The sequence below is a fragment of the Akebia trifoliata genome, chromosome 10, assembly GCF_017979445.1.
Source record: "Akebia trifoliata isolate Shusen 1 chromosome 10, ASM1797944v1, whole genome shotgun sequence".
NCBI lineage: Eukaryota > Viridiplantae > Streptophyta > Magnoliopsida > Ranunculales > Lardizabalaceae > Akebia > Akebia trifoliata.
Window position 1 is genome coordinate 23662130 of NC_141384.1, and position 14836 is coordinate 23676965.

The 14836-nt window shown below is 35.0% G+C and overlaps 2 protein-coding genes across 6 annotated transcripts in view; one reads left to right on the forward strand and one right to left on the reverse strand.

Annotated features, from left to right (window-relative positions):
• Positions 1-9049, forward strand: part of LOC147393347 (COP9 signalosome complex subunit 7-like) — a 45945-nt gene extending 36896 nt beyond the window's left edge. For 2 of the 5 annotated variants that reach the window (XM_086456283.1, XM_086456282.1), the window contains one exon: positions 4574-4860. In XM_086456283.1, the coding sequence (XP_086312409.1) occupies positions 4574-4837 (264 nt within the window). In that variant the 3' untranslated portion in view covers positions 4838-4860. Of the gene's footprint in view, positions 1-4573; positions 4861-7732; positions 7984-8040 lie in introns of those variants that run through there. The other 3 variants (XM_086456284.1, XM_086456285.1, XM_086456286.1) reach the window with 2 other exon arrangements.
• A 317-nt stretch (positions 9050-9366) lies between these two features.
• Positions 9367-10356, reverse strand: LOC147393348 (ethylene-responsive transcription factor 1A-like). The gene has a single exon (XM_086456287.1). The coding sequence runs from the start codon at positions 10263-10265 to the stop codon at positions 9570-9572; it is 696 nt and encodes a 231-aa protein (XP_086312413.1). The 5' UTR covers positions 10266-10356; the 3' UTR covers positions 9367-9569.
• Positions 10357-14836: the final 4480 nt, after the last annotated feature.

Consider the following 14836-nt stretch of genomic DNA (forward strand, 5'->3'; position numbering starts at 1 on the left):
AGTGGGTTGAATAGTAATGGATGATGGGTTGAATCTCATGGGCTTAGGTGGTGAATTGGGTCGGTATGATTGGGCTTAAGTGATGAATTGAATAGGAATGGGCTTAGGTGATGAATTGGGTAGGTATAGTATTGGGTTGGGCTTAGGTTGTGGGTTAAATAGGAAAGGATTTGGGTTGAGTTGAATGGGCTTAGGTGATGGGTAGAATAGGAATGGGTTTGGACTTATGTTGGGTTGAGTTGAAGAGTATAGAAGGGTGGTGAGGAATTCGGGTCCATTGGCCATGCGAATAGCCTTGGGCCGTTTATTGAAAAAGAATGACAAAATACATTGGATTTTTGTAAGTTTGAGCCTCGGAGCCCATTCCAATTTTTACGATTTTTTGGGCATTTTGTGTCGAGGGCCCGGTCAAATTTGGGTGTCTACATTTCTAAGTTGTTATAATGGAGTAATCTACATAAGGTGCTCCAAAAATGAAATTCAATTCATTAAAACATATCAATTCAATTCTCTTTTATCTCTTAATTTTTTTAACTCTTTGCTTTATTTTCTTCCAAGCTATTGTTTGTTTATTAACTGAATCTATTGATTTATACGTTTCCATTACATTAAGTGGTATTAGAGCTTCTGCTATGATCCACATTCATGGGTAGTGAAGGAGAATTCATCACTAAAACAAATTGGAAGCCCAATTAGAGAAGTTTGAAGAAAGAATCATCAACAAAATTATATCTATATGGAGTAGGGTTCAAGGCATGGTTCTTAACACCATTGAGAAGGAGAAAGGTAAGAAAACCTTTTGAGATGAAGACCCCAAGGATTCCCAATATCCGTACCTCAATTCCTAGAATTTTGACTTTACCCAAACCGTATCACCTCCCCACACCTCATACTACCCTCCCTCAACTTTCTAGCCATACTGCACCGCTCCAATGATCCTTCAAGGACCATAACAGTCCTATATATGGATTACATAGATGAATTGGATCCTTATACAACCGCCCCACTAAACATCCTTATCTTGATTATGAGACTTCTCCCTAACCCTCCCCATGCTCACCCACCCCCATATCGCAAACCTAATACAAGACGAGACCATTATCCCCCACCCACAAATCAGCCTTCCCATGCTTTTGAGGAAGCTTAGCACATGTTCATGCATAATCCACCCCTACATCATCGCAACAATGGTCAACAAGAATGGTCTTTTGAATATAGGTTTAAGGCGGATATTCCTACCTTCAAAGGGCTCTTGCACATTGAAGATTTTCTTAATTGGATCTTTAAGGTTGAAAGGTTCTTTGATTACATGAAAATTTCAGAGGATGAGAAGGTCAAACTTGTGGCTTTTAAGTTAATTGGGACAGTTTCATCTTGGTGGGATTATTTCCAATGGGATCGACTACGTTAAGGCTTTTGACAAGTGCAATCATGGCCAACTATGAAGCAATTGCTTCAGCAAAGATACTTACCACTGGATTGCATCCATACCTTGTTCATAAACCTACAAAATTGTAGGCAAGGGTCCCCAAGCGTACAAGAATATATTGATGATTTCTCTCGTCTTCTCTCAAGGAATGAACTTCAAGAGAATGAAGATCAAACTGTTGGGCGTTTCATCAATAGGTTGAATAGAGGAATTCAAGAGAATTTGGCCACGCACCAATACACAAGCTTGCACACAACCATAAACAACGCCCTAAAGGTAGAATCCTTTATGCTTGATTCTCGTATTTCTTCTCGCTCTTCTTATACTAACAATCGGAGGTCTAACTATTTGCAATCTACCCTCCATCTCATCAGTCTCATCCATCCTACAATTAGCCCCCTTATGACAATAACAACCGTACTCCCACCTCTAAAGCTCTACCTTCTAACTAGCCCATCCAACCATGTAACTCCAACACACCTTACCCCAATCGCACCACTGAAAACAACACCCTGCACCTCCTAAACACCACCAACCTAATCCCTATTCACACTCAAAACAATAAAAAGTGTTCTTATCCACAATCGACTTGAAAAGTTGCTACCATCAAATACGGATCTAACCTAGAGATGAATGGAAAACGGTTTTCAAGACCCAGGATGGCTTATACGAATGGCTATTTTATCCCGTTTGGTTTATCAAATGCACCTAGTATTTTTATGTGCCTCATGAACCAAGTCTATAATCCTTCATTGACAAGTGAGTTGTGGTCCATGTTGATGACATCTTAATCTACTCTAAATTTGATTCGGAGCACCTTATGCATCTACAAATTGTTTTTGTGGTTCTCAAAACCAACTCTTTATATCAATTTGAAAAAGTACCACTTTTTCACGTCTTCGGTACTTTTCTTGGGTTACATAGTTTCCAAAGAGGGCATACGCGTGGATGAAACTAAAATTGCATCTATAAGGGATTGGCTTACTCCAAAATTAGCCTTCAAAGCTTAAAGTTTTTATGGTTTAATATCCTTCTATAGGCATTTCATCAAGGATTTTAGCTCCATCGCAGCCCCTTTAACCAACACATGGAAGGACAAAATTTACTTGGATCAGTGATGTCAAAGCTAGTTTTCATCACTTAAAGGCTAAATTTACTTTTGCCCTTATTTTGGCACTTCCTTGTTTTGACAAGCTACTTGAAGTTCATTGCAATGCTTCCATACATGGAGTAGGAATTGTTTTATCTTAAGAAAGAAAGCCTATTGAATTCCTTAATGAGAAGTTAACATAGGCAAGGCAAAAGTGGAGTATATATGAACTCGAATTCTATGCCGTTGTTCATGCTCTTAGAAAGTGAGGGCATTACGTGATCCAAAATGATTTTTGCTTTATTTAGACCACCAAGCCTTGAAATTCATCCAAGATTAAAATTCAACCAGTCGCATGCACTTTTATGGATCACCTTTCTTCAGGAGTTCAATTTCACCACTCAACACATATCTGGCCTCAACAATAAAGTTGCCGATGCACTAAGTTGTAGCCCTTCTCATGCCTGACAAATCAGAGATTCTTTACTCATTACCGTAAAGAGCAATGCGATAGGCTTCGACTTCCTCAAGAACTCTACATTGGCAACCCGAAATTCCATGTTATGTGGGAAAAGTACGCTTCAAGATAACAAGGTACCTTTGATTTTCTCATTCAAGATGGCTTTTTCTTCAAGGGCACGAGATTGTGCATTCCCAATGGTTCCATTCGTGAGCATCTCATCAAAGAATTACATGGAGGATTCTCGGGACAATGTTATTGCACTTATGGAAGAACGATAATTTTGGAAGTCTCTCAAGAAAGATGTTGAAGATTTTGTCCGTCACCGCCTCTTAAGCCAAAAAGGGAAAGGACAAAACATTGGTTTGTACTAGGGGTGCAACTTAATTCGGTTCAAACCGAGAATCGAACCAAACCGTAGAATTTGGATTGGTTTGGTTCGGTTTAGATGGATATCAGTTCGGTTTCGGGTTTATAAAATAAAAAACCGATGAATTCGGTTCAGTTCTCGGTTCAACTAATATAAAAAACCGAACCAATATTAATATAAAATATAATATTAGATTTATATTTTAATTTTTAATTTAATTTTTTACAAAACCCTTCTCTCTCTCTCTCTCGTCTCTGAGCTCTCGCCTCTGCGGCCGCCACCCGCTCATCTCTTCCTCTCTCTTTCTCTCTCTCTCTCTCTCTGCGTTTGCGATGGTGTGACTTGCGGTTGCATCTGCGTCTGCAACGGTGTGATCTGCGGCTGCATCTGCGTCTGTGTCAGTGCGAGCTGCGACGGTGCGTCCCTTTCTTTAAGTGTTTGCAGCGGCGGCTGTGTCGACGGTGCGTCCCCTCTCTCTCTCAAGTTGCAAAACAATATGATAATGGGAGAGATGGAGGGAATTTGGCTCTTCCTTGGCAACCCATGGAACCGAACCAAATCAAACCGAAATAAGATCGGTTTGGATTGGTTTGATTATAAAACAAATCAGTTCGGTTCTGATCCTCATATAATAGAACCGATCTTGATCGGTTCGGTTTTGATTTTGTTCTAACCCGAACCAAGTTGCACTCCTAGTTTGTACACACCTTTGCCGGTCCCTAATGGCCCTTGGGAAGACCTCTCCATGGATTTTTTTGCTTGGATTACCTCGAACGTAGTGAGACAATGATTCAATCTTCGTTGTGGTCAATCGCTTTTCTAAAATGACATACTTTATCCCTTACCACAAAACGCATAATGCGGTGAGTATAGGTAACCTCTTCTTTCATGAAGTCGTACATGTACATGGCATCTCCAATACCATCACTATGGATCGTGACTCTTAAGTTTTTGAGTTGGTTTTGGATGAATTTGTGGGCTAGATTGAAAATTGAACTTAAGTTTTCAATCACCACACATCCTCAAATGGATGGACAAATGGAAGTTGTGAACCATACTCTTGGCAACTTGATTCAATGCCCTTCGGATGACAAACCGAGGCAATGAGACTTGACACTTGCACATGTTGAATTCGCTTACAATTCAGTCCCCAATCGCTGTACAAGTACACACCATTCTAGATAATCTATTATAAAGTGTAATCATACTTTGGACTTGATGCAGCTTCCTTTTCTTCCCAACTCCAACATGGATGCCAATGACATGATTGAGATCCTTCACATTCTCCATGAACAAGTGAAGAACTTTGAAACTTTTAGTTATGTGGTGGATTTGCCTGATGATATGCACATATCTTCGACAATCAACGTAAAGAACACCTATCCTTTATTTCCGGAGGATGGTTTTTCTACTCCTGCACCAACTCGGGGTCGAGTTATCTCAAAGAAGGGGGCCCTAATGTCAAACACATTGCTCTTGATTTTCTAGAGAAAATGATCCATAAATGGCAAAGTGAGTAGAATTTTCATGTCTAAATCAACTTATCTAGATCTGATGTAGGACATCTACAATCCTAGTTAGAGTTTTAGTAGGATTTCTATTTCTAGCTCTAGTATGAATTTTATTTCATAGTTATGTTAGGACTGCAATTCCTTGTTAGTTTCTAACTTGTTTTAAATTCGTTTTTATTATTTATATTATAATTAGAAGTGCTTTGAAGTATCTAATTTGAGTTCTAATAGGATTAGAAAGTTAGTATTATGTTATAGATAGGTTAAAAATGTTAATTTTTAGTATTTTAGTAGGATTATAAGTTGTTATGATGGAGTTATCTATACAAGGAGCTCCAAATCCGAAAATTAAAAAATAATCATCAATTCAATTATCTTCTCTCTTAATTACTTTTTACTTTTATGTTTTATTTTCTTTCAAGCTATTGCTTGTTTATCAATTGAATCTATTGATTCAAATTAATTTTGAGTGTTCTATTGAACACAACCTATCAAATCTAATTGATTCACACGTTTCCGCTATGTCAAGATTTGGCTGAATTTACTCATATTGACCAAGTCAACTCGGTTTGATCAGTTTTGTTCGGGTTGATCCTGTGGGGTCCATACTCAACCCAATTTTGATTTTTGTTGTATGTCTTTAGTTTGGTTTAGTTTTAAGTTATTTAAAAGTTGTTTCGTTAATTTCTATTTCAACTTTAGGAAGTTTTTATTTTGTTTAGTCTCTAATTTGTTTTCAAGTTTCTATTTGTTTGTCTAAATTTATTTTTATTCTTTAGACTATATAATTGGATGTGCTTAGAAATGTCCAAAGCTAGTTATAATAGGATTACAAGATTGGTAATATGTTATAGGTAGATTATAACGTTACTTTTTAGTATTTTAGAATGTTTCTAAGTTTTTATGATGAAGTTATCTATATAAGGAGTTCCAAAAACGAAATTTAATCAATTAAAACATATCAATTCAATTCTCTTTTATCACTTAATTAATTTTTAACTCTTTGCTTTATTTTCCTCCAAGCTAGTGCTTGTTTATCGATTGATTCTATTGATTCACACGCTTCCACTACGTCATATTCATACACCATATACCATACAACAAACTGAGAATCGAATTCTCGGTACAATAATACTAGCAATCACACCTCCATTGTTACTTCAAAACATACAATTGGGATCTCTTTTGAAAATTGATTTTTTTCCCACTAGTCCAAATCTTTGAAATTTATTTTACAAAATAAATAAAAGTATTCCTAAAATCACAATAAAATTTTCGAGCATCAAATATCCAACTTTTCATAAAACAATTCTTTTGCTCTGTTAGTTGAAATCGTAGAAAAACCTTTTTTAATTTACAATATTCTTTATTATGAAATTCCTCCAAAAATGTTTTTTTTTTTCAAAAGCAATTTTAAAGTACAACCTTTATGTTGATGTCAACAAACATAATCTCCTGCAACATGAATAGTTTGAAATATCCAAATTCTAAACTAACCTGCATGAATTTTATCAAAATACATACATTGAATATAAATAGTGAAATAATCATTACTTTGAAACAAAAATATTTTTTTAAAAAAACAAATCTATGACTACAATTAAGAAATTGGAAGTTCCCTACCTCTTTTGAACCAATTCTTATCTTCTTAACTTGACGCTCTTAATCTCTATGCTATAACCCTGACTTTTGATTCACTTTCTAACGAGATCAAAACCTAAATCAAACGACAATAAACAAACAAGTTTTAGATTCAACTCCTCTCAATAGCTTTAATAGAAATGAATATGAATTAACTCTTTATGTTCATATATACTCTTTTAAAATATATTTTTGGGTCAACTAACTTAAACCATCAAATTAAGCTCGTGCAAAATTATGTTTCTCAACCATTCTAAACCTACGAACAATACATGATTGACTCAAAAAACTCTCCCATTACAACTTTGATTAATAATTAACAAATTTCATAAAATTTATTCCTCAAGATACGTAATAAATTTATTCCTCAAGATACGTAATAAATTTTTTAGGGTATTATAGGTAAGTTTATTTTTAGTTATAAATCAGTAACTTGACGATGGTGGGAATTAAACCCAGATCTTGCTATCATGGCTCATAGACTTTATCAACTAAGCTAGTTGGCACCTTCCCACCTATAACTTCAATTTATGACGGCATGCTTTGAACTAGTTCATGGTTAATCATCTTGGTGAGTGCAACCCTCCATGTTTACCCATCAAAAAAAAAAAAAAAAAACCCCTCCATTTTTTACCATGTTGAGTGTTGGTGTGCAACCATCCAGGTTTTGGTGGTTAGTGTTCACCTTGAAAGGGTACGACTCTCCCACTAGATCTATTAGGTTATCAAATGGGCGTTCAAAGTGATCCTGTCCATCCAAAATGTGACTACTGAGTAAACAATCATGATGATTGTTTGAATGGTCACCTTAACCTCTATACAAATAAGATTCAGACCTCTAAAAATCAATTTTCAAACAGTATCGTCTCAGTTGAAATCTGTATTTTATCTCCTCTTGTTGAGCATATTCACTTGGTGCTCATCTCTCTTTCTTATCAATGCTAAAACAGTAAAGAGATAATAGAAGAACTATGTTTCGTTGTATCTTGCGAATGCATTTGCTAGTAGCTCATGTTTTTTTCTTCTGGTTCATACCATAAGGGGATAACTAACATTTATAAATCGTATAGAACTCAACGTGTTTTAGGAGAGAGCAATATTCTTCTCTTTCTAATTTCACTTTGCTTCTAAATGACATTTTTTCTAATATCTTCAAACATAGTAGACCCTCTTATGATTTACATAAAGTTTATTCAAATTTAATTTATCATGGTGAATTTGAAAATTGCAGGAGACGACAGAAGAGGGGAAACTGTTTAGATGGGCTTTCGTGTAGCTTGCAAGATATGGATTCATGGCAATTAAGGCATCTATGCTACTGAGGTTGGTGATTTTTTCTTATTTTTGATATTGGATTTGGCGGTCAATGTTTTGTTTATAATGCTCGTTGAATCTATCTGCAAGTGAACAAGATCAGATTGTCAATACGGATCGAGTCATACAAAAGTTTACACAAAAGATATGCAATTTCAATTATTTCAACTGTATTGATTTTTGATGTTTTTGTAACCGAGTATTAGGTGTTTATGATTGAAGCAGGTTTATAGCCATGGTCCCTCCGCTATGTTTCGAATTGGACCCACCTTTTTCTGTGGGTAACGTCGGATCCTGATAAGGATATCTTACTTTGTTTTCCCATCCATTTCTCTTTTCGTTGCAAAAAAAAAATGGTTTACATGAGTCCTTGTGTTTTTGCTCTGGAGTCAAACCGGAAGTAGAGTGAAAGGATTTCAATGCCCATGGACCAGTTTCTTGACTCTAGGCCCAGTCTGGAGTCTATTTAAATTGGGCCTTGGCTTTGTCCCTCTAAATCTGGCCAAACCTATAAAGCTTGAAATAAGCCTGCCCAGACTAGCCCCACCTCCCTAAGCAAAAGAGTCTTTCTAAATATTTTTCATATAGGCCTGGCCCAAAGGCCTGTTTTGCATCTCGGATGATCACCGGATAGTAGGGGTGCACATTGGATTGGGTAAATCCAAGAACCGAACCAATCCAAAGTCTTTTGGATTGGATTGGATTGGATTGGATTGGTTTGGATTGAGCATGGTTTGATTCGGGTGCGGATTGTATATAAAAAAAATCCGATGATTTGATTCGGTTCTGAATTAAGGGTATAATAGAACCGAATCAAAACTCATGAAAAAATGTACACAAATCTCTCTTAATTCTCAAATGGATCCAACCCATTTATAGAAAAAATTTAAAAAAAAATTTTATTCCTTATTTTTTTATGAGAATATTTATGCCGTGTTTGTTAGATTAAATATACTAGACGAACTTAGACTTAGATTTCATAATCTACCATTTATGGATTAGTTTCCTCACTAATCCATCTAAAATACCAATTTTAAAATTGTAAATTTTTTAAAATCTCATTGAGCTTCCTCTAATATTTAATTTATACAGATTTCAGTCAAAATTTAATCATAAAATCATTTTCATTTTAAAAATATTTATTATTTATGATTTAATCCAAAGGTTCCTCTTTTGAAAGAAAAAAATATTAATTCTATTTTGAAATTATGAGAACCGAGAATCAATCCAAACCAAGGTTGGTTTGAATTATTTCAGTTCTATAGGATAATTGGATTGGCTCAATTCCAAATTTTAGAATCGATTATGTATTCCAATTTTATAAAAATCCGAATCATGTGCACCCCTACCAGATAATGTTTAAGCCCAAATGAGGCTTGGCCCAGTCTGATTTACACCCCTAGTAGTGGGTGCTTATTTGATCCGAAACCGGATTGTAAAACTTATTATTATTATTATTTTTTAATTAATGGGTCTAATCGGTTATACTGGTGTGGGAGGAGATAGTGTCTCATCTGGATCGGATAATTGGGTTATGAAATGGATGGTGGGTACGGATCCAAATCCAATTATTAAAACACTTACAAAAATAAATTAAAATTAATAATAACAAATCTGCTGTACACAACAGACCAATAAACACCCTATTTTTCAGTCTCTGTATCCGCCAAATGTACCCTACCCTTTGTTCCCCTCCAAAAACAGGGGAAGAACCCAAAAGCACGCGGCTTGCGCCAGAGTCTGGATCAGCCAAGCTAACTTTGGCTCTTCCTTCTCTTTGGTGAGCCGGTATCAAATGATGACGATCGCTTCGAGTTCGAGTTAACCGACACTGGGGGGTCCGAGTAAGTTGAGTTAACTTGGAGAGGAAAATTGAGTATTGCGCGTGAGCCACGCATTCTATAAGCGGCTCGATCATAAGCAAGTGCGGCGTCTTCAGCCGTCTCGAATGTTCCGAGCCAAACCCTAGCACCGTTCTTCGCCGGATCCCTGATCTCCGCCGCAAATTTCCCCCAAGGCCGTCGCCGTACACCTCTGTAGTGCTTACCATTGGTTGGCTCACTCGCCGCCTTTAATTTCTCCGGCAACTTAACCGGTGGCACCGTCATTGTATCTTCAGGCTCCAATTTAACGGCCGTCTCCGTCAAACCAAACGAACTACAGTCAGGAGATCCAGAAGCCTGTGAAGGAGTCCATCCAACGTTAACGGCGTCACGATTGGAATCATTCAACATCATATCATCTAAATCGTCGACTTTTAACGGCAGATCTCCCCAATTTTCCGTTAAACAAGGAAACAGACTACTGAAGCTTGAGGTCCGGCAATCAACCGGCGTGCTGTTAGAATTGATCTCCGGAAAACTCAACAGATGATCTGAATCATCTAGTAGGTATCTTCGAATCGATTCAAGAAATTCGATATCAGACTCACAATCACTCTTTCGGTACATTTCTTAATATCTTTCTGAGATAATTTGAGGTTTTCTCCTTTTGCTATCAAATTGAAGACTTGAGAGAGAGAGAGAGAGAGAATTAGAATTTGGAAGGAGAGACTGTTAAAAGGAGTTTATATAACACAGAGAGGTTCATGTCTTTGGGCCAAAATTCGAATCTATTTGTTTTTTTAATAATTATTAGAGCTTTCTATGAAATTTCACTATCTGTGCAAGTGGATTTAATTCAACACGTGCAAAAATTCGATGATTGCAGCATTCGTCATTGTCATGCAATGAACCATAACTACTGTTGCACCTTAATTAAAGGCAATTCAACATAAATACTCGCCGATTCCGGTTTTATTTAAATTTTATTTATTTATTTTTATTTTAGAGAAGTAAAAGACACGTCAGGTGTTGTAATTGTTGTAACTGTTAGATTTGAGTGTTTTTTATTTACTTTAATCAAGTGTTTATGAACCACCAATCAAGAGGATTTTTGGCACATGGATCAGTAAAGAAGTGGGCAAACTTGGGTTCAAAATTATCTAACCCCATTAAAAGGAATTAGAATCATAAACATTGAATTTTATCCATTTCGATTCGATTCTTAAAGTGATGGAATCAGAATCGGAACAATAAAAAAATTTCTCAGTAAATAATTTCAGTTCTTGATTTTTATCAAATCTGATTATTACACTATCTATTTCCAAGAGACCCAATTCTAATTGATTCCAATAAAGTAGGATTCAGAATCGGGTTTTCAATACCCGTTGAGACGGAAACACAAACACTATTACAAAATCATTTAAATCCCAATATAATGCTTGTAAGCCATAAATTTACAGACAGAAAGGTCTTCTACCCCTCTAATTCATTGTGGTCTAACCTTGTTCTTCATCATTCTTCATTTGGGGAAATTAGAAATTTAGTGGCCAAACATGATACGTGCCGAACACCTTGAGGGCAATATGTTAAATAATTCAACAAGGTTTCAACTATTACCAACTCCCACATCCACAGATGGTGATTGAGGTAGTTCTTAATCTTAATAATTGTGGATGATTATTTTTGTAAATGCACTCTATTGTGACATGTGTTACTATACTAATCCGAGTCCAATGTGGAACGATAATCTTTCGAGTTTTACGTGGCACTGTATTTCGAGTTTGACTCTCAAAGGAAGATAAATAGGCCGAGTTCAGAGCTAGATGAAGCTAATACTCCGAGTCTGAAGAAAGGGAACAAGAATAACCTCATCTCGAAACTTGAAATTAGAGAATGGACCAAGCACAATACAGAATTCAAATCTCGAAATACTAAGAATTTGGTTAAGATACGATCTGCTTGATATCCAATAAATCATGGATTATCCTAAATAAAAGGAATTCGTTATTATATTGATTGGATGGATAATGACTTTTTTGTGATTTTTTTTTCCAATTGTTGTTGTTGTTGTTAGCATATGATACTCATAAACTTCAACAAATACATGAGCATACGTAATCCTTTTGGTCTCCTCCATCGTAGCATCCAAACTTGCAATCCACATCTGTACTATGATTGTATGTGTTAAAGAAAAAATGACCAACTTTAATTTTGCTACCTAGATTTCACTTGTTCTTGCAAAATTTAATTAATTCTTTGATTTTCTCTACTGTTTCATCTTTTAAATCAATGAAAAAAAAATATGTAAAGCAATTAATTTAGATAATTTTGCCAAATCAATCAAATGTTTGAAAAAGAAAAAAAACGTTGCCAAATAAAACAAAGACTTTGCCCAAAATATTAAAGATTTTAAGATCATGCATGTTTATCCAAAATATTAAAATAAAAATTTAAGGGCCTTCTTGCAAGAGATTCGACCCAACCCAAGGTTAGTTTGGTAACTTTTGTTAGTCTTTCATAGAAAACTCACTCATGCTGAAGTCACTGAAGCTGAAACCTCCTCATATCGCACTTCTAGACGTAAAAGCTAATAAGAATCATAAATACTTTTGAACACGTATCTCGATGAAAAGAATCTATGATTCCTATCCACTTTCACGTCAAGAAGTGGAATATGAGATTTCAGAGACAAGTGACTTGAGCATTATTCAATAATAATAAATTATAAAAAGAAAACAGTTTTGTTAACGTGGCGAGTAAAAGGGTGATGGTAGTGCAGCCGCCGAAGACAGATACATTGACTCTGGAATTTGTATAAGTTATCCATTTTCATTTGAACAACAGTGGGTCCCACCTCCCAACCTCCATTAGCCTTTGTGTAGATAATGTCTTGTCTATCAAGGGAGCAGCCGGACCACGTCTATTTTACCTCTCATTTTTTTGGAATTTTGTGGCCGTTTTAAGACCATTTTCCTTTGACTTATCATTTACGCTTACCATATAAACAATAATTAGGGAATCCGATATCATTGGATTTGCACTGAATCTAAAACATTCATTTAACATGCATGTGTAAGCATAGATTTTTTATTTATTTTTTATTTTTTTAAGGAAAAATAATCGTGGGGGACTTTGTTTTTTTTTTTTTTTTTTACTGTGTTGACGTGATAATCATAGATTTATGTTTCTTCGATATACAAGTAAAAAAGCATCTATGGTTACAGACGCACCTCCATGGTAGAAATGTTAGAATCGTAGTAAATTCCAATGTCACCTCAGCATTATTGAAAAACAAACACACGCATAGTTAAATAGATGGTGTTTTTAAGATCGTTGACCGACAATAATAGAGAAGGAGAAAATAAAAATAAAATACAAATGCATTGAATGAAATTTGAAAATAATAATATTAGAAGATAAAATAAAAGATTTTTATTTAAAAGACTTTGTTATTCTTGGAGGGGTAGTTATGTAGGCAAAAATATTGGAATTAATCACATTTGAACGCAATCTGCTTATAAATTCATATTAAGATGGGAAGGAGTAGATCCCATCCAAGGCAATCCTGCAAAGAGCTAATAAGGAATATAGTTGAAGGATTTTCTGATCGTTCTTTGAATTTGAATTTTCTTATGAACTTATACGTATGTGGATAGAGTTGTGATAACTGAAGTTCTTTCTTTTTTCAGACGCCCCATCACACAATCGTAGATCCTTTGCTTTGGGATACACAAAAAAAAAGAAAATTTATGATCATGTAACTACTATGTCATGGAGCGTGGAGCGTAAGGGGGGGTCTAAAAAAAGAGCGTCATATTCTTATTACACGCGTGGATAACATATGCCCTTATGTAAATTTCAACCACTGAATTCTGTATATACACGATCAGGATCACATGATTTTCCGTAACTCAATTTTAATGAATCACCAACCCAAGTCATTTTAAAAGTTAAATATAAGAAAGTTGTACGGGAATATTAATGCAAGTGGAAAGAAGAAGACAAATAATTGAAGTGAAATTGATAAGTTATCTTGATTCTTACCACAATGACGTCTCGATGATAAATCAATCAAATAAAAACATGATTAAAATATTATAATAATACAAAAACGATTCTGTTCCATTTTTTCAGTTTTATCTCTAAGACAAGATCATTTTAAAAAAAAGTAATCAATCACTTCATTTCCTTTTGGGGTCATTGATGACCTTACAAAAAATGTGATCGAGTATTTCATTTCCTTGGATTGTTGATTACAATAAATCAAAAGTATTATACATTATATAAGAAGGAGAAAAGTTGAATTAATGTTATATAACTTTATTCTATAATTTCAAATTAATCTTTTAAACAAGTTGTATTTTTTTTATTTTTTTATTTTACTCGCATTGGCAAAATTATTATAATATTATTTTGTTTAAAAGTATAAATAATAAAGAGAGCTCTTAGATTTACGCGAGGAATAGTTCAAAATCCTCATAATTAAGCCGTGGGATGAAAGTTTAGACCATCTGACAGTCAACAATACTACGCTCATTCAATTGTTCTAAGTTGACTGATATGGTTTGAATTTGACTTTCTCCTTGAAAATGTCACCATCCCTCTTAACTTAGTAAGCCAGCCGAAACGACAAAAATGCACGTGGGACACTAAAATAAAAATAAAATCAAAGAAAAAACAATAATTGAGATCATCACCAAGGTTGTAAATGGATTGGGTTAGATCCAAAATCTTATCCATTCCGATTGAATATCTTCGGGGCAGGATCATCGATTTGGATTCTGATAGGGTTATATGGTTATGACTTAGTGTACAATATCTTATCAGACCGGTTCTAGATCAACCTGAATTCAATAGGGAACCGATCTAAAATATTTGGCAAAGTATATAACTCTATTGTATGTTTTGTTTAAATATATAAAGCTTATTTATTTTTGTATGTCTAAGTCGGGTTTGATCTAGTTTGGACCCAATATAATTGTTATTGGATCAAGTTTGGATCGTAATATTGAGATTTGATAAATATCCGATCTGACAAGAATCAAATCCAACACTTATGAGATCAGTTCCCGATACTCATAAGATTGGTATTAAATCTACGTGAATCCGATCTAGTTCGACCCATTGATAGTCCTATTATTTGCACCATCCTTTCTTTCACTCAAAAGTATCAAAACAGTAGAATATTCATGAAAGGA

What these genes read in the sequence shown, in the direction of transcription:
- LOC147393348 (XM_086456287.1), bottom strand. Translation starts at nt 10,265, where the DNA reads ATGTACCGAAAGAGTGATTGTGAGTCTGATATCGAATTTCTTGAATCG.